The 26,699-nt window shown below is 33.2% G+C and overlaps 1 protein-coding gene across 1 annotated transcript in view; it reads left to right on the plus strand.

The window, feature by feature from the left end:
* Window positions 1-26,699, plus strand: part of LOC129227227 (WD repeat and FYVE domain-containing protein 3-like) — a 228,147-nt gene that overhangs the window by 164,889 nt on the left and 36,559 nt on the right. The window contains exons 41-50 of the mRNA XM_054861735.1: window positions 1,653-1,847; window positions 11,280-11,378; window positions 11,461-11,538; window positions 13,914-14,046; window positions 14,612-14,700; window positions 15,891-16,056; window positions 17,874-18,058; window positions 21,603-21,751; window positions 23,275-23,331; window positions 23,424-23,484. Of these exons, the coding sequence (XP_054717710.1) occupies window positions 1,653-1,847; window positions 11,280-11,378; window positions 11,461-11,538; window positions 13,914-14,046; window positions 14,612-14,700; window positions 15,891-16,056; window positions 17,874-18,058; window positions 21,603-21,751; window positions 23,275-23,331; window positions 23,424-23,484 (1,212 nt within the window). The remainder of the gene's footprint in view (window positions 1-1,652; window positions 1,848-11,279; window positions 11,379-11,460; window positions 11,539-13,913; window positions 14,047-14,611; window positions 14,701-15,890; window positions 16,057-17,873; window positions 18,059-21,602; window positions 21,752-23,274; window positions 23,332-23,423; window positions 23,485-26,699) is intronic.

Raw genomic sequence — 26,699 nt, forward strand, 5'->3', positions numbered from 1 at the left:
GAGCGTAGAGCACCGCTTGGGGTTTTGGCACTTGGTTTTGCCAAGCAACCCTAAAACCCCCTTTTCATAGAGGTGAGTGAAAACCACCCCTCTCGTGAGATGCTCTTTGAGCGTTAGAGATAGGGCAACTCGCTCCCAAACTTAGCTATACAAGTTTATCCTGTTTTTTTTATTTTATTTTTTTTTTTTTTTATTTTTTATTTTTTTTTTTTAAATGCCTAACTTGTAAATAAATGAAATTGTTTGTCATCAATGCAGTCAAATATCATACATATGGATCATTCTCTAGAAAATGTAACTTTTGAACGCAAATATTTTTCAATTTCGAAACCTTTTGTTTTCCTCTTTTTTTCATTCTTTCATGAAAGTGTTACCTACTAGAAGTAACCACAAACAATGATCCAGCTAAGTTCCAATTATTTTACTCATTAAAAAAAATAATAAGAAAAGAACTTGTTCATAGGAAAAAAAAAAAACTTTTAATGTTTAAGAATCAAGGCCAATTTAATATCAAAGTAGTAATTTTGTTAATTGTGCGAACAATCGGCTATTTTAATGATTTGTGGGAATCTAATATTAAGCTCTCTTAATTAAAGTATGGCTTAATTAGTAGTTATCCTTTTAGTTCAAATGTGTGTTTAAAAAATAGTATTTAGTAAATTTGAGAATATACTGGCAATTTATAATTTTGGTAGAATGCCTAAGATTGATGTATGTTTCCCCTCCATCATTTATTTTCATCTTAGAAATGATGACATTGATAAGGTCTGTCACGGAGGTGAGGAATTTTCCATTAATATAGGCCTAAAGGATACATTTTGCAGGGAAATTTTTTTTTTTCTTCGTTGCTACAATATGCACATGTTGAGCATATGAAAACCTGTTCACTTCTTTTTTTACATTAAGTTACATCCCTGAAATTCAAGTTCACGGAGGTGAGAAGTCAGAATAACCATACTAAGTTTTTGAAGCAAAATCTATCTTTTTGTTTTTCGACAAAAATCTCACAACTTCAACTATGGCTGAAAATAAACAAGGGGGCTCCCTTGTATCATGGAAAATAAAACTTGATGTCACTACTGCCAGGTGTTAATGAGGAATGGCATTTTGTGTTTAGGTAACGGAGGTGAGAATTTATTGTGTCATGACTCCTTGTCCTACGAAAACACAATAATAAAAAATTAAATACACTAGTATTTGAGACACTTGTGAAAGGAATAATAAATAAATAAGTATATACTTTTAATTGAACAAGTTATTAAGCAACATGAACAGTCACACAAGGTGTGTGACTTGCCACGGAGGTGAGAATTCGCATGTTGTAAACCAAAAATATACTAAAATAAAAATTATTATAAAAAATTGTTGGAAGGTTTAAATAGATATATTTTTTATGAAATTAAAAATCATTGTTAAATGAATTGTTCCTTAAAGTTTTTACTGTAAAAGGCGTGTGACAGAAAAGTTACACTTTTTGAAGAATGACCCTTATACAGTCCACTGCCGGAAAATTAGTTTTCCCCCTGAGTCAAGCGGCTTCATGTGTTAAAATTAAGCTTACAAGTTATAAATTTTTTTAAAAGTTAGTTTTGATTTAAATTTTATTTTAGCATTAAAGTAAACACTTCATAAGTACTTTTCATTTGTACCAGGCACTGGAAGAAGTTTGCAAAGTACCATTCAGCAGTTATATGTCCATTCATAACACCAAAGTGCCAAGTCTTGATGCATTGAGATCTACTTTGCATGACCCTATGTTCAAAGTTTGGCATAATTATTTGGAAACTGAAAGAAAGCAAGGCTACACAACAAAGGAAACCTGGCAGTTTCAGTCTCAATTCCAAACGGTTAGTTCAACATCTTTTCTTTGTTATATTTTATTCGTAAATTCTCTAGCTATAGGGTTCCCACAGGCCCTCAAAAGCCCCTATCCATACCCTATTTTCAAGTGTTGTTTGTAGAGGCCTCTTTAAAGGCCGTATTTAGTCATCCAAAGCCCTATTTTTTAGTATTTAACAAACTCTTTGACCTTTAATAAACGGAAAAGACATTTGCTAAAAAGCTCCAACCTAATAAACTGATAATTTGGAGCATAGTAGATTTGACAAAGAACTTTGTTATTCATGTTCATGCTCATTGTTAAAAAAGCATATGATTTGGTTATAAGCACGCAGGTAACTTTTACGAAATTTCGAAGAGTGACCTTATAGCGAGGTCTGACTGTATAGATGTATGTTTCTATGTATGATTATAAGCGAAACTCATTCCACCTTGAAAAGTTTCTTGTTGCGACAATGGCGTGAGTGGTCCTACATAGTTAAAAATGTGCCTTAAAAAGGGCCATATAAAGGCCTTATTTTTTAATCTGCTGGAAGAGAGGGAACCCTGAGCTATTTTCTCTGCTTTGTTTCCTAATTATGTCAAAAAAAGGTGTATTTGGTGTGCTGAGAAAAATTTTCGTAGTTTTTTGCTGTTAAAAATGTTGAAATCAAACTGTTGTTTACATTAGCTGATAAATCTCTTTAAAAAAAGCTTTAAAGCATTAAATCTTGCTGCATGTAGTCTATCAAATTTAATTGAACAACTACAGCAAGAAGCTGATGCTTAAATATCCAGTCCTCCTCCCCCTCCCCAAAGAAAAATCAGTGGTGCAATCTGCACCATTGATTTTTTTTTAGGTTGACCCCATTGACATTTGCATGGCTATAGGCTGCAGCAAACCAAGGGTATAAATATATGTATATATGTTTTGATAATGTTTTAATAATATTTACAAATCACTGCATTGTATTTGTACTTCGAAATTTACATGAATAAGCAGTTACAACTTGAAATATTGTAAATCAACAGAAACAAAATAAATGCCTCATTTAAGCAGTAATCGTGAGCTGCATACTAACATGGAGTGACATCACATCACACCCGAGGGTCCCCTGTTCCTATCACAGTAGTGACTTGCCCAGATTAACATGGAGTGACATCTGAGTGGTCTCATTCTATGCTAGATGTCGCTCCAAATAGTTTTCCGCTCCACTCATAAACTGTTAGAATTTTTTTAATTTGTTTTTCGTACGTACATTTGAAAGCACATTTGCATATTTTATTATATATTTTTAAAGTGAAAAGTATCACTGCAAACCGTGAACTGAATTATGCAAATGTTCTGTCCTTATAAGTTAAGGAAACAAGATGTTTTTTGGGCTTTTAGAAGGTTATGCCGTTAATTTGGTTAGCAACAAAGATCGTAGATATGAAATTCATGTATGTTATAATATCTTCAATAAAAGATTTGTTTTTAAATAAGTGTCTTCTGATCTCAACAGACGGAAATTGTTATTTTCATGGTGGATGTAAGTTATAAACGCTATTAGCGGTAATATATTCTACATTGGTTATGGGGCCTTAAAAACCCTGATAAATAACTATAGACTTTTCGTCATATTGTTGGACTTGATATATCAGAAAAGAATGGAGAACAGCCTAGAAGAAAATTACAGTAGTATCAACTTTCCAAAGCTGAATGCGTTCAACTATAGTTCATGGAAGTGTGATGTAAAAGTTGTTCTAATTGACAGAGGATGTTGGGAATTCATCGTCGGGGAACCAAAACAACCAGCAGAAACATCCCCGGAAGCACTGATAAGAAATTTCGAGCAGAGGAAAGCCAGAGCTTACACAACAATTTACACAAGTGTTGAACGGCAATATTTAAAATTTATTCAGTGTACCGAAGATGGAAAAGAAGCTTGGACTATTTTAAAGGAAAACTTCGAACCTTGTTCCCGTGCTCGTATAGCAACTTTAATCGATGAATTTTATGAACTGAGATATTATCCAGATGAAGAAACAGTTGGAATCTTCTGCCAAAGAGTAAAGGAAAAGCAACTTCAAATCAAGGATGCTGGATTTGAAATACCTGAACTGTTAGTAACATTTCAGTTAATTAGAAGACTACCCAAAGAGTTTGAAAACCTTGTTCAAATATTATATCGCCTGGATGATAATGAATTCACTTACAACAATGTGGAAAAGCAGTTAATAAGCAAATCGGGAAGAATTCAGTTAAAGATGAAAGACGAGGGAAATCTACCCGTAGATAACGCACACATTTCCAAATTGGAGGACGGTTCGAACTTGAATACAACCCCTAAATGGAAGAAAAGTCAGTTCTCGAGCGTTAACAGTGGAAGCAAGCTGAGGCAAACATCGCATGAAAGACGAAATCTTCTGGGGCCGTGCACATTTTGTGGAAAGAACAATCATTTATCTAAAAACTGTTATTTCAAGAACAGAAGAAAACCGGATGTCAAAAGTAAATCGTCTCAACCAGACAGCCGCATTTTTTACACGGAACATATGGAAGTGCAGAATTCGTCAGTCTCAAGTAATGAAGATACGATAGAACTCGGGGAATTTTTGATAGACAGTGCAGCAACAGGAAATTTTTGCAACAACAAAGAATGGTTTGAATTCATTTATCCTGTATCTAAACGTGAAGTTTTAATTGGGGATAAAAATTGCACTAGTGAAATAAAGGGCATAGGTGATATAGTGTTTTATGTAAAAGATAATGGAAATTTAGTGAAATTAATTCTTAAAAATGTTTATTATACACCCAATATGCGTAGGAATTTAATTGGAGGTGCAAATATTGATTTAAGAGGGTACAAAATAATTTGGTGTAATAATAAAATGAGAATTTTTACTAAAGATGATGAATATTTCTTAACAGCTCATAGAGTAGGGAAATTGTATGTTATTTACGGTATACCTAACTATAGGAAATCTGAAATATTTAATGCGAATGCATATAATGTTTCCATTAACATAAATGATCTGCATAAAAGATTTGGTCATGTTAATGCTAATTTACTAAAAAATATGAGTGTTAACAATAGTGTCAAAGGTATTGAAAACGTAACGGGAAATTTCGATTCTTGTGTGACTTGTAAAATTGCTAAATCTACTAGAGTTTCTTTAAACAGAAATTATGGAACATTAACTAATAATGTGTTGGATAAATGTTATATGGATTTGTGGGGTCCCGCTCCAGTTCGTTCGCTGGGAGGTAGTTTGTATTTTTTATCGATAATAGACGACTATTCTAGAAAAGTAGATGTATTTACGATAAAAAACAAAAGTGAAGTATTTGATTGTTTTAAATCCTATCTAGCCAGATCTGAACGTACATTAAATTGTAAATTAAAATCAGTTAGAACTGATAATGGCTTAGAGTTTTGCCATAAGCAATTCGAAAAATTTCTAAATGAACGTGGGATAAAAATTGAACGATCTTCTGTTTATACACCTCAACAAGTAGACGTAGCAGAAAGATTTAACCGTACAGCTTTAGATGGAGTTAGAGCATTATTGCATGAAAGTGGATTGCAAGAAAGGTTTTGGGCTGAAGCCCTGCATGCTTTCGTTCACATTTACAATCGTTGTGAGCATAAACTTACAAAAGGTAAAACACCAATTGAAATTTGGAGTGGTCATAAACCTTCAGTACAACATTTCAGATTATTTGGATCGCTAGCATATGTACATGTTCCTAAAGTTAAAAGGCATAAATTAAACGACAGAGCTAAAATTGGCATACTTGTCGGATATACAACAAATAGAAAAGGGTATAGAATTTGGTTACCGAAAGAAAAAACTATAGAAGAAACTATTCATGTTAGTATAGACGAGCGTAAAAACGGGGTAGAAAGTCTTTTCGGTGAAGGTCGTAAAAATGAGTACGCAAACTTTAAAATTGGTACGCTAAATTGGCCGATTGAAGAGGAACAGGAAATTATTGAGGAACAAAAATCTGACGCTGATAGAAAACTAAAACCTTTAAACATTTCTGAGTGGGAAAGAAAAGAACGACCGCGAAAAAAGAGCAATAGAGTTGACGTCTATTACTATCCACCTGAGGGAAAACCCAGGTTAAGATCTTTAAAAAAAATAAAAGAATATTGTGAGGAGCAACAAATCGAATTTAAACCTGATGCATTTTTGTTTAAGCCGAAAAATGATCAAACACCGGAGTCAGAAAATAAAAATAGTGACGAGTCTAATTCGGAGAACGAAAATAATTTTACTTGTGACGAAATAGATTTCGCTTTATTTCAGGACGAAGTAAATAACGTAGAATTACCTAGAACCTTCCAGGAAAGTCAAAATGTTCCAGAAAAACTTGAATGGGATCGAGCGATGAATGAAGAATTAAAAATATTTAAAGAAAGAAAAGTATTTACTTTAGTTGAACCCCCCAAAAATTCTAGAATCATAGGAAACCGTTGGGTATATAGCATAAAAAGGGATGATAAGAATAAAATTAAAAAATTCCGTGCAAGATTAGTAGCTCTTGGTTGGAAACAGCGGGCAAACATTGATTACAATTTGGTGTTCTCGCCAGTCATTTGTTTTTCAATTGTTCGATTGTTTTTCATTTTATTTGTATCCGTGCTATGTTGGTCTCATGTACATTTAGACATAAAATCTGCCTATTTGTATGGAAGTCTAAATGAGAAGGTATACATGACCCAACCTGTTGGACATGAAGTTAAAGGTGAAGAACATAAGGTTTGGTTGCTTAATAAAGCACTGTATGGGCTTCATCAAAGCGGAAGACAATGGAATTTGGAGTTAGACTCTAATTTACTCAAACTTGGGTTTGAAAAAATGAAATGGTGTAATTGTACTTATAAACTTAAAGATGAAATAGTTTTGTTGGTTTACGTAGATGATTTAATATTATTTGGAAAAAGTAAAAGTAAAATTGATGAAATTATAGCATTACTAAAAAGTAAGTTTGACGTCGTAAATTTGGGGGAAATTAAATTTTTACTGGGTGTAAATTTTGAAAAGATTGGCAATAAAATTTATTTGCATCGAGAAACTTATATAAATAAACTAATGGAAAAATTTAAAGATTTGCCAAGAAATCATGTTAATTTACCTTTCAAAAACAGTGTTGAATTACCTCAAAGGGTTAACGAGAAAGAAATTGTGGAAAATGATGTAATGAAAAAATACCCGTATAGAACTTTGATTGGGTGTTTATCATTTCTAGCTGCGAGAAGCAGACCCGATATTTCTTTTGCAGTAAATGTCATGTCTCAATTTTGCAATGGATATTTATTTAAACATTGGACTGTTACTGTAGATATCATGAATTATGTGTTTAATACTAAAAGTTTAAAAATTAATTTGTCGAATGTTAACAATTCTAGTTTAATTGCGTATTCTGATGCAAACTGGGGTTATAAGTTAACGAATAGGTATTCTACAAGTGGGCATATTGTTTATTTTGCCGGTATTCCATTTAACTGGAAATCGAATAAACGGAAATCAATCGCTCTTAGTTCAATGGAATCTGAATTTGTATCTCTAACAGAAAGTGTTAAAGAACTTGTATGGTTTTCGAGAGTATTAAAAGAAATTAATGTCGTTAAAAATTTAAATATTCCTATACAATTTTGTGATAATCAATCTGCTATATATTTTTCTAAAAATTCACCAGAAAATGTTAAAACTAAGCATATAGATATAAAATATCAATTCATAAGAGATCTGATCAAAGAAAATTTATTTAGTTTAAGATATATCAGTAGTAAAATAATTTAGCAGATTTCTTAACAAAACCTTTATCAAAGGAAAAACTTCAGTATATTGTAAATATTATTTTTGAACTAAGAAAGAATGAATGTACGCCCGATGGGGCCGATTGTTAGAATTTTTTTAATTTGTTTTTCGTACGTACATTTGAAAGCACATTTGCATATTTTATTATATATTTTTAAAGTGAAAAGTATCACTGCAAACCGTGAACTGAATTATGCAAATGTTCTGTCCTTATAAGTTAAGGAAACAAGATGTTTTTTGGGCTTTTAGAAGGTTATGCCGTTAATTTGGTTAGCAACAAAGATCGTAGATATGAAATTCATGTATGTTATAATATCTTCAATAAAAGATTTGTTTTTAAATAAGTGTCTTCTGATCTCAACAGACAGAAATTGTTATTTTCATGGTGGATGTAAGTTATAAACGCTATTAGCGGTAATATATTCTACATAAACCCTGTTAAAACAGAGCCAGCCATGACAATTTAATTTTTAAACTTACACTGGAATAAAAAAATATGTAGAAAATTTTATAGTGCAAAACAAATGAAAACATTTATTATGAAAAAAGAATTTTTGTAATTTTTGCCCCCCCCCCACAAACTAGGGGACCTTAAAGCGCATGCTTCTCTGGCTTACCCTTAATCAGGGCCTGTAAATATCCAGAGCATCAAAGAACATTTCTGGCGAAAAATCATTGTTTCCTCTCATTTTTCCTGCCAGTCTGCTTTGTACCATTGCACCCATTGCTGATCCTAGCAGGTGTGCAGAGTGTGCACTGCACGTGGGCGGCCGCAGGCCATATATAGTTCTATTAATTAAGCATTAGATCCATATCTCAAGAATTTATCATAATAAAAACTTAAAATAAGTCGAATAACTATGATAAATTTTAAATAATCTCTAAATCAGAATATGCGCCGATTTACCGTTAGCATAGTAAAAGAAAAATAGAATGTTAGTGCTTAGTGTGTTGGTCTGCACTTTGCTCAATTGGTTTCAAAATTTTGTACAATCAGGCATGGATGCAGGGGAGGGCTAATGAGGGGAGTTGCCCCCTCCTAAAGTAGTAAAGGGCACCAAGGGTGACTACTGCTTTCTCTCAATCTTATATAGATCTTAAACAAATAGACATACTTTAGTAAAAAAAGTCTATTTTGAAGATACATTCGCAAGTATTTCAAACAGGAAATCTGTGCTCATCTAATGTGGATGCAGGGGGAGACAATGGACAATTGCCACTCTCCCGAGAGTCAAATATTAATGAATAACAAAGTAAAATGTTGTAATATTCCTCCTTCAACGTTTTTCGGGAGATAGTTAAAATCACTAATGAACTGTCCAGTTTTCAGACCAAGTAGATGGGTTTGCCCGCACCCAGGGTGGCAAATTCAGTTGTGACCCCAATGTGTAGATCTTAAAGGAAGCTATGATTTCCTTGACAAGACTAAAGATAGCTTTTTAAATTGCATTTTTAGTCCTTTAGTTTCTGAACCCCTATTCGAACCACTCCTTCAATTCCCATAATGGACCACCAATCTTTAGAACCCGATCTTGGTGTCTTATCCACCCCTTCTATCTTAACTTGGCCTAACAATTTAGTCTCCCTTATGTCTGAAGTTCCTAATTATAGCTTTTAGATGCGTTTTTAGGGGGCAGCAGCCAAAACTCTGGTCCTGGTTTAAACGTCATCAAAGATTGCCCAATGAATGGAAGGAATTTTTTGAACTTGAATTTCGAAATTTTTGTGAAGAAGGGCCCTGGATTTTTAAAACGATAGTTGGGGGATGCGCTTAACATGCAGTTCTCTTTAAATAAAATGAACTAATGCTCCCGTATGAAATCTGAAAATGAAAAAGAAAAAAAAAATTATATTCATTTGAATTTTTGGCATCTTGAATTCAAATTATGTTTTTCGCAATCACGGGTGTGTGTGTGTGTGTATTCATGTGTGTGCGTGTTGTGTATGCAGTGCTGTGTGTGTACGCGCATGTGTGTGTAGGCGTTCGTGTGTGTGTAGGAGTGTGTGTGCAGGCATGAGTGTGTGTATGTGCGTGTGTAGGAGTGTATGTTTGTGTCTGTGCGCAGGCACGTGTGTGTGTATGTATGCGTGTAGGATAAGGACGCAACCTGGAGACGGTTTTCGTTAGAGGAGCAGCATCGTGAGGCCGGCCGACGGGTGGTGCTGGCAGAGGGTGGCGCCGGTGGGAAATAAAATGATAGCACGCCAAAAACAGTAAAATGAAAGCAATAAGCAATCGTGATTGCTCAAAAATCTATGTCTTTGAAAAATTTATGATGGAGAACATTTAAATCCCTCACCCTAGTATCACTGAGTGTCGCTTAAAAACTTTGTTTTTAGGACTTCAATATCGAACTTTTTTGGGGGAGATCCCCAAAGCCCCCTATGCATAACAGCATCAAAGTTTGTCTGTAATTACATTTCTGGAACTTCAATTTCAAAAACATTGGCGTGGAGAGGTGATCAATTTCACTTTAGTTTTCAAAAAATTGATCCGAGGTAGCCACTTAATCCCATCCCTAACGTCAACAAATAGTGCCTATAATCTTGTTTTCAAAACTAAAATATTAAATCAATTTTAAATTTCTAAAAATTTCAGGAGAAGTCCCCCTGACCGTTCTTCCCCATATAAATACCAGAGACTCTGTTCTTTAGGGCTACAATTTCAGAACATTACATTTACATTTTTTCGAAGAGAACCACTGGAAACTCCTCTCAGATGAGGAAAGTTTTAAGAGCGCCCCCGTAAAAATATTTTCTGGCTTTGGCACTGCCAAAAAATGCGATTTAAAACTACGCAGCCGAGAAATTTCCGAGGAAATGCCGCTGGAACTTCTATTGTCACCAAAGACAGGCTAAAATATTGTCTTACACTTCAATTTCGAAAAATTTGGACAAAAGGCGTTCCAATCCCCCTCTCTTCCGTAATGTCAACAAAGATTCTCAAAATAGCATGCTTAAAACTTCAGCTTTAGATAATTTTCGGGAAATGCTGCGACCCTTCCTAAGCCAAGGTCACCAAAAATAGCTTTAAAATTGGTTTCAATTTTGAAAGATTTTCAGGATTGAACCTCAAGATTACTTTCCACAAAAGTTTCCAAAAAGTTCCTTTAATTGTGATTTTTGACGTCAACTTTGAAGGTTATTCGTGCATGTTCAAACTTGGTGCAATAATTTGAAGAGGATGAATAAGGACGTTAAGTATTAGTCAATTCATGCAAAATTCTCTAGAGGGGCAGCGCATTAGGTCTTTGCACGTGGGCGACCGACATCCTAGGATCGACCCTGATTGCACCATAGCAATTGTTCATATGCAAAGTAGCTGTATTCATCTGTTAATTGAAGCACAGTCATTGCTTTTTTAAAGTGTCAGTGCAATGCTAGTTTTACGAGTAAAACAATGACAAAATCAACCCCTATGTTCAGCTTTCTTTGGAATATCTAGAGAACATAAAGTTTTTTATTCAATGTACCAAAGCTTTTTCTCACCTATTATAAGCTTGATCAGTTAACGATTGTTTGAATTTAGTTTTATTTATGTGATCCTTCTCTAAAGGTCAAATCTTCTTTTCTAGATTATTATTGTTACTTTCTGTGTATCCATTTATGTTTCTTTTGATATGACTTTCCTTTTTTCTTATGATCAGAAATTGCAGAAAGTTACTGGTGGATTATCCCGTCTTGCCTCTCGAAAAATAAAGAAAGATCAACCTTTTCGTACTCCTGTTAGCAATATTACTTATAAGGTAAAGTCCTGGAATATAATGAAATTAGGTAGATTATTGTAAGAACCAGCTCTGATTTTTTTTTTTTTTTTTTCTATTCTAGGATTTAGAACTTTACACATCTTCTCATGTTTGTGTAGTTCGTGACCTAGTAGAATTCCAATTCAAGCAATATCAGCAAGTATGTATTAGATATTTTTCTGTAAAGTATTTTGTTATGTAGTAGATCTTTTAATTTTTGAATTTTCTATTTCTTCGTGATAAAAGTTGAAGGTTTTCAAACTTCTTTGTAAAAACTAGTAAGCGCTTATAATTCTTTGAGTTTTTTTTTCTTAAACAAAATTACTTTATTACCTACTTTATGGATTATTTTAATCTATTTTTTTAATAAACATTTGACAGCATAATATAAATAAATTAGCACTTTAAAATGTTTTATCATTTAGTCAGATGTGATCCTTTTCAAAATTGAAGTTGAAATTTGTAGAATTAAAAGTTGAATAATAAAAAAGCAAGATAGAATCTTTGTTAAGATTTTTCAGATGCATTTTAAGCCTTAAAACGAAAAAATTATCACTTACTTTACAAACATGCATTCAATTTCTCTTTGATCGTAGATACTTACAGTTGAAGGCTACAAAAAGAATAGGCTTATTTTTTAAAGTCTAGGTACTTTCAATTTTTTTACAAGGCAACCTTATCCTCTTGAAAACACTCTCCATTACAGCTACCACATTTTTCCCTCTGGTACTTCCGCTGTTAGAATTTTTTTTTTAAGTCATCTTTAGGAATGGATATCAGCTCCTCCTTCATGCCCCTTTTCGTTCATGGATTAAGAAAAGTTGTGAGGAGCCAGGTCAAGTGAGTTAGGTGCATGGGGCAGAAAACTGGCTAATAGAGAATACTGGTTCATTATCGTGGTGGAAGAACCAGTCTCCTGTCTATCACTAATCGAGTACTTTTTTGACGAAAACTGACGAGTAGAAGGCAAAATTTCACAGCTGTATGTTGTGCACATAAATTTGCCATAAAAGCGAGCTGATGTGTGCATCACATGACTTCCTTTTACTCCAATTTAATGTCATTTTCCCATTATTGGTAATTTTAATGTGATTCAATTGTTTACTCTCTAAATATCACCAACAGTGGCGAAATTGAAACCAGATAATATCTATATATGTATAATGCCAAATTTGTCGCCAAGTTGGCGAAAAAACTTGGCGACCAAAAGACTGGCAATATATCGCAAGTGTCCGCGAAATTGTAACACCACTTGAATTTACATCGAAATTAACAATGATTTCCTCCAAAAAGGGGCAAAAGACTCCCTTAGAAACACCTGAACGCAACCAAAAAGGGGAGGTGCACAACTAGACCCCACTAGGAGTCTAGGTACCAAATTTCAACTTTCTAGGACATACCGTTCTTGAGTTATGCGACATACATACGCACATACATAGGTACTTACAGACGTCACGAGAAAACTCGTTGTAACTAACTCGGGAATAGTCAAAATGGATATTTTGCGTGTATATACATTTTTAGGCACTTATCCACGTGTGGTCGAGTCGAAGAAAAAACTCAACATACATTCGGGGGTGAGCAAAATGGAAATTAAGGTCAATTTTTAAGTGAAATTTTTTTTGCGAATACAATACTTCCTTTTTTGTAAAAGGAAGTAAAAAACACACAACATCACTTCAGATGAACAGAACATGTCAGATAAACAGCATAGGTTACACTAAATTGCCAATGAATTTTTGTATGCATGCATAGAGACAGAAATGAATACTACACAAGCTCGACCCATGGTTAGGGAGCGTTTTGATGCTAGGTCCAAAAATTTCCCTTATTCAGAAAATTTCGTCTGGCGATTCGGCAAATTTGGAGACAGCATTACAAAATTACATTTTAAAAAATCTTTTATAATGATGCTTTATGTATCTTCTCATTAGATGCAGGCGTATAAGTGTATTCTCATATTTTATCATTCGGTAAAATTTGGAGTTTCATTCGGCAAACTGAAAATTTCTCTCTCCCAAAAATTTTAATTCAGAGCACATATTCCCACAACAATGCTATTCCGGTTATTTTGGGGTGCCCCTGCCCCTCTCACTTTTTCTGCATCCTTACAAAAATGAACTACTGTTTTATGTCTTGGAAAAGATGATTCTAAAATAAATATTGCACGTTGATAAGTAATTGAGTATGTGCAGAATATTATGTGTATTTATATTTTACAGACTATCATGGGTGCCCATATGCAAAATTCTAAGAGGGGGGGGAGCTGAAATATTTTAATCATGGTTTAGCAGGATATTTTCCCCATGGAAACCATTTTCAGGACAGATTAGAGTCACTAAAATTTGACATCTTTAATAAATTATTCATTAATGGCTGGAGAAGAAATGTTTTTACATTTTTGCGAAGAAAAAAGTATTAAAAACAAGGAAATTCTAATTTCTAAGGTGAGGCTAGACCCCCCCCCCCTCTTGCCCCCCTATATGGGCTCCCTTGGAGACTATAATCTTACTTTCATGCTTTGTGACTTTTCAGAGTAAACAGTATTTGCAGAAGTATGTTTTTAATGAGTGGTTACAAACTGAAGCTGAATTAACCAGGGAACGTGCCTTATGGGGTCCTCCAGTCGGCTCACGTTTGGATAAGTGGGCTCTTGATATGACTGAAGGTTAGTAAAATTTATCAACAGAATGTTGAAACCATTTTGAAGCTTACTACCAATAGGACCTGTATATACTATCTAGTTATTCATATCCCTTTATAGTTACAATTAGTTATTCATTGAGGTTTGTGTACGTATTTGTCGGCCTTCAGGTCAAGTCTCAAACTCCAGTTTTGAGACATTGATCAGTTTAAACTTGCAAACCACTATAAAAAATAGCAAAAATCATTATGCAGACTGCTAACTCTTACAGTAAATTTATTCATGTAACTTTTGCATTGTATAACTGGCTTACACCATGAGTTAACTGACTAAAGTCTGATTGATTGTAATGATTTGTCAAGTTTTGTTAACAGACTTAATGACTTTTACCAGACCTAATACGGCAGCATTGTAATGCTGTGATTAGAATCTGCATAGCCTTCATAATGCTGTCAGGTTAAATTTGCCCCGACTATATGTGTGCAAATACTTGAGACTTGGCGAGTTTGTCTTAAACAGTAAAACACAATAAGTCAACACTTTATGTTCTTTATAAAATTTATGTGCAGCACCAACTGTATTTTTCTAGGTCCTTGCAGGATGAGAAAGAAAATGGTGAAGAATGAGCTCTTCTATATCCACTATCCTTATAGACCTGAAGTTGAAGGAGGTGAAAATGTATGTAGCAGTAAAATGTTTTCGACGTGTATTTTTTTTTGTGAAATTTACTGATTGAAACTTCTAAAATCCTTATAGTCAGTGAAGCTTTTCATTTTTCAAAAAATGGTTTGTACAACATTTTTTCCCCAAAGTGACAATACTTTGCTAAAAGTATGACTAAATTCTAACACTACACTACACTCCAGGGTCCCTCGTACGTACCACTATGCATGGTGTACCCCATTGGGTGAAACCGTTAAGACAGCAGTTTTTGATCCTGACCAGGAGCCGAGCAACTTCTGATCCAGCACCCCAAATCAATACCCTGATCCCAGAGGTATTGATTCAAAATGAGCATAGTTAATGTATCCTAAGTCATCATTAACGAACAGGGAGGATCTTCTACGAGCTGGCATCGAACCCAGGACCTGTTTTAAATCTGACACATTACCGATCAGGCCACCATGGCTTTACTACATTCTAGCAAAAGTAACTGCTAAAATTTTCTTTCACACTTATGCTAAAATATGCATATATCCCCTGAATCTGGGAATAAATATGAAAGGTATTTAGTAAATGTTCAAAATGTTAAGTCTGAACACAAGGATTGAACACTTGTGAAACATTTCTCTGACCTGTAAATCAATAGCAAAATTATCTTTACTTTAAAAAATATAACAAGACTTCTATAGAACCTGTATCTATTTTTAAAAGTTGTTTTATAAATGCTGTGCGAGTGTTTCAAGAACTTCGTTTCTTGAATCTTGTAGTAGAATAAATTATTGTAAATATGGCTTTCCTATCTAATTGTGTTTTTTTTAAATGCATTTTGTTTTCACAAAATCTATTATGATAAATTATTATATTAATGAACCATTTTCTAGTGTTTAGGTAAAAACAATTGTCACTCTGTATCAGAATTTCTACTTGTTGAACCTTTTTTGTAACTATAAATAATAATACGTGTATGTATGTACACATGGTGAAACAAAAAGTTTTTGTTTTATATAGTAGAATTAATTATTAAATATTTAATTTTATTTCCTGTTTATTTTTATTTTTTTATTTATTCATTACTAATTTTAACTTCAAGTTAGAAAAACATAGAAAAACATTTGTACTTTCTACAAAGAAGGAAAAAAAAGGAAATTGTTGTCGCTCAGTCGTTTAGTTTTAGGGAATCAAATTTTTAAAATTTATTTTTATAGAGAGCTCTGAAATATAAAGTAGCCACCAGCTTTGACAGTAAAGAATATTATAAGAGATGGCGACCAGAAAACATGGTTGAACAAGATACCATATCTGTAGATACTGCCTCATTAGAAGCTGTAGATATTACTGTAGATGTAGAGTCATCAGAAGAACGAGAAATTGGTAAAGTATTGTTATTATTTTTTTGTTACACAAAACTATTGCTGTTTTGAAACAATGATTTATTGAAAATTTATGCCCTGAATATTTGTCCTTCTGCTTATAATGTCAGAAAACATTTGAGACATTTAAAAAACCTTGGTATTTAAAATTTTCATTCTAAAATGGGGTATGACATTGATGTTGATGTTTGGGAAACATCAATGTTTTTATAAAAACATCTATGTTTTACTTTTGATGTTTTTGGAACATCAATGTTTTGTGTTCGATGTCTTTTTTATGTTGATGTTTTTGTGTTTTAATTGAAAATTATAGTATAATTCCTCACGGAAAAGTGACATCGATTGAAAAACGTCAATGTTTCAAAACATCGATTTTCAAAATGGAAGAAAAAAACCCCGATGGTATCTATAAATTGAACCAAAAACATTGAACTCTCGGAAATATTAATATCAATGTCATACCTCTTATACTATACACAAAAGGAATTAATGTCTGACAAAAGAAGTACTGAAGCCCTATAGTTCTCAAATGCATATCTCATTTTCACATTTATGTTGTGAAATTATTCCTATTAAGTTGTATTCATGATTTGAGGTTCAGTATTTTCAGTATATTCGTCAGGTACCTATTCTTTCGCATTGCTTAAATCAAAAATGTTTTCATAATTTATTATTGGCTTTACTTAGAAATTTCTGAAATAGTAATAGCTATAATTCAACAAATTAATGCAATGCCAAAAAAATTCACTGATCCACTAATAAACTTTTGTTAGAGATTATCATGTATGCAAGTTTGCTGTGTAGAATATTCAAAAATGTATGTTATATATTAATAAAACGATCGATGTTTTAAAACATCAATGTTTGAAAGCATCAATGTTTTTTTTGGTCGACGTATCAATACCATCGATGTTTTAATTTCTTACATTGATGTTTTGAAACATCAATGTTGCACCTCTAATTCTAAAGTAGTCAGGAAAAAATAGACTGTTTTAAAAATTGAAATTTTAACTGTTTTGATAGTTAACCCTAGTACTTTTTCCCAACAACTTGCCATTTAGCTTCAAATCTTCAGATTGCTGGTTGTTTCCTTACCAGAGATGGGACTCAGGCAATAAGTAATTTTCTCCATCATACTTTTCTACCCAACATGACCCCTCAGGGTTATCATACAGAAAATGCTGCGTGAAGAGGGATAAGAGGCTGACAGAGGACTTGCAGACATACAGAGTTAGCAAATACTTTCTCTGCAGATACTCGGGTATTTACCAGCACGTGGTTCTGAACCAGGAACCTTCTAACCCTGACACTGATGTGTACTGCTCTTGACCCAGTTGGAGATATAGAAATTAGTGCATTGTTTGCTATTTTGTTTACAAAACCTCTTCAGACCTTTGTGTACAGGTTTTGACTTTGTAATGTACAATATTGTTTATATTTATTTGTTTTATTTACTGGACAAATGCCCAAAATCCAGCGCCCTGGCATTGGTTTCCGATAGAGCGTTGACTTGCACCAATTGCGCACTTTTAAAAGAAATCTCACTCGAAAAAATATTTTGATGCCGGACATCTTGCAATTTTGTCACGTCTGTTGAATAATTAGATTTCTAAAAAAATCTTACTCTAATTTCTACAGAGGGCAAGATTTTTTAACCCACAATTTTTCATCTAATAGAAACCCTGTGCCCTGGTACAATTTACTGAAACCTGGAGTCTTTCTCTCTAAACTAAACTGGTTGGAATACTACTTCTTGCCTTAACTTTACTTTCTAGATAATCTGAGCAATGTTCTTTAATTCTTTTATTCGTGTTTCAGGTTTTCAAGGTCTGCGTACAGCTTGCTTATTGTCCAAGTCACCAGCTAACCGCTCTAATGACTGGGATGATGACCAGGATGCTACTGAAATCATAGGTGATGGCTCAGGAGATCAAGAACCAAGAAGTACTGAAAGCAGTCCTGAAAATCAAAATATTCTGAGATTGCTAGAAGACGGAGAAAAGGTTATAATCTGCTTAATACCTTTTAACTTTTATGAAACATTTATATTTTCTTCCAGAAGCTACTTTATGCATTTTTTTAATTTAAAATGCATGAAATCTAAAGATAAAGTTATGAAAATTAATTGAAATTTAAAGTATTTCAAGCATGAAAGTCTTCCACATTTTCATGGAAATCTGTCCCCCCCCCCCCCCCCCACGCTTTCCGGCTGTTTTTTAGATTGATCTAAATCCATTAAGAAGTCATGACCAAAAATATAGAGGGGTAGGGGAATAACTTTTAAACAGATTTCTTGTAGTTTAAAAGAAGTTTTATCATTTTAAAATCATATAAGTGAAAAAGGAATTTGTTTTGGAAGCACTCCAATGTTGAACAGGTGTGTTGCCGAAAATGACACACTAGTTTAGAGATTCCAATCCTTTTGCATATGCAAGCATTTCTATTCTTCTGAAAGTTATAGCCTGTTCTATCTTAAATCTGGTCTTTTATTCCACGAATTTATTTTTTTCCTTTATTTTGTTATAATATAAATCATTGGTAGTTTTTTGATTCAATTTTATTATTTTCCTGTAAAAGTATTTCAAATGCATTTAATAACATCCTTGTTTATGTATCTAACTCTTACTCTGCATGTTCTTATTGCAGCAAAGTTCAATCCATGTGTGGTTTAGCATTTTTTAAAACTAGCACTTTCATCACTGGTATCTCATTGCAAAAAATTTACGTATTATTATAGAATTTCAGAGGATTATAGTGGGCTCATCTTTTTTTTTTTTTTTTTTTTGATCTCTCGATATCTAGAGTAGGACTTGAGTGGTCACATGTCATTATATCTTTTGACAAAATGACCAGATCACTAAATTTGGTTCCCCCCCCCCCCTAATCCATGTATCTTACTTGGAGGTCAATCCTAGCTTGCAGTTTCCATCATCTCAGTGTTGTTTGAAGCTTTTGTACAGTTTTGATTGTTTCTGTCCAAGTGTCTGAAGCATAAATTAGTACTGAGAAATTGCACTCTGACGAAAATATTTCTTTGATTCAAACTGAAAGACTTCTTTTGGACTCAAGTATGAACCCCACTTATAAACTTCTTTGTTGTCAAGAACATTTTTGGGCGGGGGGGGGGGGGAGGATTGCAACTAACAGCAGTTAATTTCAATCTCATAAGGAAAATAGCAGCACAGTGAATCTTGCTTGATCATTGCCAATCAGCTTTCTCACAATTGTTTTCTTACTTTCTGCTTTATGATTGATTTGTTGAAAAGCTTAAGGTTACGAGATATTCATACAAATTTCCATTGCTTTCACAAAAAAATGGTACTCTTCACATTAATAGTTAATATTACTATATATGTACTGCTAATTTTTTCTTGAATTTTCTTACTGTACTTGTCCTTAAATCACTCCGCTTTGCTAAATTTTCTTTCTACAATCAAATATAGAAAAAAAAAATTACACCCAACATCTTTTTGTCTTGTATAAAGTATTTTATTCTCTTTATATATATGAGTCAAATAACAGCTTGAACCAGAGTCAAAAATATTTTGTTCATATATAAAACCATTTTGGTACTGAACTGTATGTTGTGTGCATGTGCAAATGTTGTATTTAAAAAAAAAAAAAAAAAAAAAACTTCCATTTTAGATCACTAGTACTCCATTTTTTCAGCATAGAGCAATTTGTTTATCAAAAACTTCATGTAAGTCAATATGAATGATGTTTATCTGTTGCTGTCTATACATAAATATACACTCTATAACAAAAAAAATCAACGCACCAAGAAGGAGTGATCCGATTGAGATGAAAATTGGTGGATAGGAAGACAATGCACAGAATAGTAAACAATTAAATTCTCAGAACAATTGAAAAATTTATGTCAGAGTTACAGTAACAAGTTCAATAAGGTTATTGACCCGTCTCTAGCTTAGATACAAGCTGAAGCACGGCGTGGGCAAAACACCAATAAAGCTCCCAAAGGTGGTGTCTTGCCGTATTTCCGGCTAAATTCGCTCCAATTGTTGGATGAGGTTATCAACATTCCTTGCCAGATGCAATCTCCTTCCCATCATATCCCAGACATGCTTGTTGAGAGAGAGATCTGGCGATCTGGCTGGCCATGGAAGAGCTGACAAGCTTGCAGACAGTTCATAGTAACACATGCTGTATGTTATCTGACATTGTCCTGCTGAAAACCCGGCGAGGGTACTGCAAAAAGAACAGCAGCAAAACAGGTCTTAGGATGTGGTTGACTTACCACTGTGCGGTAAGTGTAGCTCTAATTACGACCAAAGTTGTCCAGTTATCAAAGGAAATGTCACCCCAGACCATAATGCCTTGTTGTGTTGAGGGCCAGTGTGATGTGCAAAAGTGAAACCAGGATCCCCCTCTGCCCTGGGTGTCTCCAAACATGTCTTCGATGATGGTCAAGACACAGTTGGAAGCGGGATTCATTGCTAAAGGACTATACGTCCCCAGTCAGCACCATTCCAACCTGATCGAGCCATGCACCACTGTAATCTGGCTGGACAGTGTGTCGGCGTCAGTGGCAGGTGGGGTGGTAAAAAGTCGGAGCGAGCGTAGATTTCGTTGTCCCAACCGTCTGTAAATGGTCATGATGGACACTGCTGTTTGGGTTTGAACGTCTGATGGTTCATTGAGATGAAGAGAGTGCTGTGACAGCTGATCGGACAATCATTCTGTCATCATGATCTGTTGTGACCCTAGGTCGACCGCTACCATCCTGACGCTGAACTCTGCCATTTTACACCCATCCTTGCCGGCATCTTTGAATCGCCGCATCTCTTCGATTCAAATGATGAGCGAATCTCCGATTAGACCAACCGGCCTCTTTCAATCCAATGATACGACCTCTTTTAAACTCTGACAGCTGCTCGTAAAAAGCACGAACCATGCGGCGAGGCATTTTTAAATTTGTTGAAAGGTAATCTGAATCGCAATCAAACCGAAAGTTTTAAACAACTGTTGAAGAACTGCTCTTTATAAACATCTGCTGGATGTGCAGTTTTGATGCACTGGAGATCAAACTATTCATTCATTGGACACCAAATTTTAATAATTTGCATATCTGGTCAAAACACTCATGCATACAAAATTTCAAAGCAATTGGATGATTGCTTCTTGGTGCTTCGATTTTTTTGTTACAGAGAGTATTTACTGTGTTAACATCCACTTAACAACTTAAAATTTTTTGAGAGTTTACAAGAATGTTACATGAGACATTGGTAGTTATATCGTTTTGTAAAGTACAAATCGATTACTGCATTTACATTCATCACATTTACACTCAAACCTGTTTTTTGTGCAGTCTTTTTTTTTTTTTTTTGTGATTTAGCAGTAATTTTTATTGTAAAAACTATTTTTTGCAGCTACTTGTGATGCTCAGAAGATTTTTTTTATGGGGTGCCTATCCACCACACAAAAACAGGTTTAAGTGTACAGGAAATGTTTGAAAATGTTTGAGTTGTATACTCTGAAATTTATTTAAATTGTGATTTATTGTATTAAAGCTGTGTTTCTTTTTCCTAGATTAGTCACATGTTTCGGTGTGCAAGAATTCAAGGTCTTGATACATGTGAGGGCTTGTTATTGTTTGGAAAGGAGCATTTCTATGTTGTTGATGGATTTACTCTGTTAAAGACACGTGAAATAAGAGATATTGACTCACTACCTGTAAAGTATGTATTTCCATTATACTGAGAGAATTTTGTTTTAAAAATCTATTGCATAAAGTTTTGCTCATATTTTTCAATAGTTGGTGCATCATTTCTGTTCAATAATGCATGTTATGTATTTTTTAGATTAAAATGAAACATTGAATGAAAACATTTGTTACCAGTTTGGAACATAGATTATAAATTAAAATAGAGGGATTTCTAAAATAACTGATACTAATCATTGGTAAATTGTTATGAATTTTGGGAATTTTAAATGAATTCATTTCTCAATTGTACAAGGTGCAGTAATTCACACATTTTGAATGTGAGTTGCAAAACAATAATTGAAGACTATTGAGAAATCTTTTTATACTGTTAAAGAATGTTATCTAAACTTTTTGCTACATACCCTGAATCACTTCATTTTGAAAATGAAATCATACAAGCATCCCACCTTCATATCATATACCTCTTTATCCTACCCCTACCTATTCTATATCTATTTCTATCCTGTATAAATCTCTTTCTTGCGTTCTATGTTACCTTCCTGAAAAATTCAAGTAATATTGCTGAGATTTCTTAACATATGGAAACTTTCAGTTCTTGTAATGTTCTTGTCTTACATTGGTAGATTTTAGCTTTCAAACGTCTCCAGAGAAAAAATCAAAGAAGCATGCTGTCACCTTGTATCAGTTGCCCAGGAAACATTGGAGACACTGAGGCCCCAAAATCAGTGACAGTACACCATACAGTAGTATCTTTTAGCTGTAGAGGACTGGACATGTAGGGAACTATTTTCGGCCCAGTACCAGAAATTTTGTTTTGATGATGCACCCGACAAATGAAAGTGTTCTTCATTAGACTCTCTCATTCAGACAGTAATGTGACTGTAGTACAAGCATGCAGTAGTGTAAAATCATATCAGCAATTAAAATAGTTGACTATACTCGACATATAGTCCACTATACTGCCGTGTGCAGGTAAACAGCAGTATCTGCAGAAGTAAGTTTTCGAGATATTTGAAGAGGTATGTGTCTCGGATTCAATATTAACCATAAGGAAATCTTGGAATTAGACGGTTTTTCACGCCTTTTTTCAGCGGAAACCAAATAAGCAAGCTTGTACAATAAAGCTTACGTAAAATAGATGACAAAAATGAAAAAATTTGCAGTTACTGTGCAGCACGGCAGTATAGTTGAATATGGTCGACTCAAGGCTATGACGATGTCTAACGTCAGTGAAATTGAGGTGACAAATTGAGGGAGTTGTTTTTGTCACACTCTGTAGTTGTAGGATTATTGTAATAAGCTATAGTTGTGTTCTAAATGTTTGAATATTAGCTTGTATTAATTGAAACAGCTTGTATGAGGATTTGGTAAGAGTAAAGCATTATAGAAATGAAGCTGATAGGGGGGAAAAAACAAATAAAAAACTAAAGCAAAAATAGTCACAGTATTAGCTTTATTGGACGGTTTATTTTAATATGTGCCATCTGTTCTTTATAGTTTTCAATAACAAGTAATGTTTTTTTTTTTTCATGTTAGTATGCATGACCCTATCATTCCCAACTCAACACCAGTTAATAAACATCAAAAACGCATGTAAGTATGCTATATTTAAAATTGCTCATAATATTAAATTATGTAGAATAGATATATACTGAAATTTAAATGTTATATTTTTTCATCTGCAGGTGTAGCAAATTTTCATATGACGAAATCAGGGATGTTCATAAACGTAGATACTTGTTACAGGTAAGTAAAATGAAAAGGCACATTATTATCATGAAGCAGTGACATTAAATGCATAAAAAACATTTGTCAAGTGTTTTCATGCAACTGTAATGTTCTTCCTATTTATATACAGGGTTCGTACGGGTCATGGAAATCTTGGAAAGTCATGGGAAAAAAATAAGCAAATTTCAGACCTGGAAAAGTCATGGAAGATTGAAATTTTAATTCAAAGTCATGGAAATTTATTTTCGGTCATGGAAAAAATGTCCTGGGCGAAGAGAAAGTAACAGTAGCTGAAAGAGCATTAGAAATCTTGAGTGATTTGACAGTACTGCACATAAAAGCTATTAAAACTGGAAAATTGAACAATCCCAAAAACAAATCTGAATTTTAATGTCTGCAATTATAGTGCTTTGACATCACTCATTTTGAATTTACCATTGTTTTCAACACTTTTTATATTTTATCTTCTGTAGTAGCGAACTTGCAAGTTCTTAATTTTACCATACCCACTCAAAAAACGCAATGCAGTTTCATCTGAGTTGGTTTCAATCACTCTGAAACTTGATTATTAAATTTATCACAGTTTATCTTAATTTGTTGAAGGTTTTAGAAAATGAAGATCTTTTGTCAAGCGATATAATACAGAAATAAGGGAACTCTTAATACTCCAAAACAGTAGTGCCAACATATGGCCCACAAAACTAAACCATGTGGCCTACTGCTACTTTCAATGTCAGGAATCAAACACTATGTTCTAGAATTTCTGAACCTATTAATTTATGTGCATTTGAAAATGTGCAAATAAGTAAACAAGTACATTTGAATCAGAAGATTTATTCACTACTGAATGTTATTTTATTTATTTATTTATTTTTTAAATATCTGGTGTAAAAACATGAATTTACTGAAAAATGTGGCTTTACTTTAAGGAATCAAAATATGCTGTGAAGTTATGTGGAGGATTAAGTGTACTGTTGACACCAAACGGAAACTTTTTAAGTAAATTTATTGAAATTTAGTAATGATCAATCTTTCTCCTATTCATTATCATTCTGCCTGTTAAAAAAAAAAAGACATTTAAGCATCATTATGTTTCATTCACTGCATTTTTACTTTATTTAAATTTATATGATGAAGACAAATAAGAGAATAGTGTGTGTGCAATATACCAGACAGCAGATAGCCTAGTTATCACATTCAGAAATATTGCACGTATGTTGGTATATATTGCATGTAGTTCTGCCTTAGCCCTGCCTTAGGGGTGGTAACTTATTACTAGGAATAGTTTACTTTTTTAGGTGTACAATAATATTTTTCAATCACAATTAACTGCTTCGATGAGGTAGTGGCATTCACAAAAAAGTTTTGTTAATGCTCATTTCCAAAAAAAGTGGCAAGTTTGATACTAAATAGCACTATTCTCTTCGTGCAACGAGATCATGAAAATTTTTATGAAGTCATGAAAAAGTCTTTGGAAAGTCATGGAATTTTTTCATCCAAATAGAGTATGAAACCTGTATATAAGAAACTGATCTAGATTTTTTGAAATACTCAATAAAGTTGTACTATCACATTTAACAATAGATAGATAAATAAACCTACTTCAGGTTTCGTGCAAGAGTTGCCTTGGAGATTTCTTTCCCATTCATCATTGAAACCAAAAGTCAGGGCCTGTTTACCCAAAAGGCTCAGGAAACTTGAGCTTTCTCTCAGAATTAACAGGGAGCCCAAAAATGACGTAAAATTTTCAGTTTCTGCTTTTGAATGTATTTTTAAAAGTATTCAAACATTAGAACTCACTGAATCAAAATTTTGGAAGAATTTTCACAATTCATAAAATGTGGTAGGTCCACATGTATTTTCACCAAAGGTATGATGGAGTGGAATTTGCCCCAATGTGCTACAATGTACTTTTATCACACTTGATAAAATGGGAGTTCAAAAATATGTAGTGTACTTAAGTTCAAAATGTCTGGGGGGGGGAGGTAATAAACTTTAATTGAAAGTCTGATTGGTCGTTTTTGAAAATAATACATAAAGCATTAGTGAATTTTGTTCCAATGTGCGTAGAAGTTTTTGAAAGTATGTACTGAAAATAAAAGGTGGGGGCCCTGAAATGAGACTTAGCTTCTCCTAACCTCAGAAGTTAATCGGGCCCTGCCAAAAGTGACCAATATTCAGTGTATAGTTATAATCTGCATTTCTTTTTATTGTTCAATCATGTTGCAACAAGCTCTGAATATTTATTTTAAGGAGCTTTTCTATTTATTGAAAAAAAAACTAATTCTTTCTGCCTTTTCTTCTATTATCAAGAAACATTATTAAATTCAAGCAAATCTAGTAGTTTAAGTAACTAATTATGTACTTATAAGTTACAAAAAGGGATTAAGTTAGTGACAATAAATAAACTTAATTCTTTCATTAAGTTTTGAGTATAATTTAAATCAAATTTTGTCCTAAACATAAGTGTGGTTAGAACCCAACCTTTTGCACTTACATCTACTTAAAAGACATTAACATTTTACAAAAATTAATATTTTTTTTTTTTTTTCAAGCATGAACTGAACTCACTGAAAAGTGGAAAATTTTATTTACAATGATCACTTAGCTTTATATCTGTCCAGTGTATTTCATAGACTGAAAATTGGTAATAAACAAAGTTTTTACTGTTTTGATGTAAATTTTAAAAATGTTTTAAATATTAACATATCTAAAAGTTTTGTATAATTTTCTTTGTATGTTTTCAACTACTACTTTTCTTTTCAATTCAGTCAAATTCAGGTAATTTTTATTGAATATGATTAAAACTGCCTTGGTTCAGTTATAGAGGAGAAACTAGAAGATTAGCAATACTGTCTCTCTCGTACTGTAATTTACAATATTTTTTTTATATTTTGCTAACACAGACTTCTAAATGTTAACTTACATTCCCGTATTTGACAAAGTAATATTGATATTCATTTAAAAGTAACTTAATTTTATTGACAATTTACTGAAATAACACAAAAGAAGGAGAAAAGAAATTCAACTTATTTTAAGAATGGTATGAGTAAATGTAACTCTTTTTAGCCTTTTGTGAGGTATGCTTATCCAATACAATTTCATATAATCCTGTTTCATTTGGTAGATTTTCTTTCTTTATTTCTTTATTTATTTTTTTTTATTGTGAAAATATTGCTCTGAAAACTACATAATAGCATATTGCGTAGTTAATAAAATGTAATTGCAATTTA

Source organism: Uloborus diversus, chromosome 8, assembly GCF_026930045.1.
Source record: "Uloborus diversus isolate 005 chromosome 8, Udiv.v.3.1, whole genome shotgun sequence".
NCBI classification, from domain to species: domain Eukaryota; kingdom Metazoa; phylum Arthropoda; class Arachnida; order Araneae; family Uloboridae; genus Uloborus; species Uloborus diversus.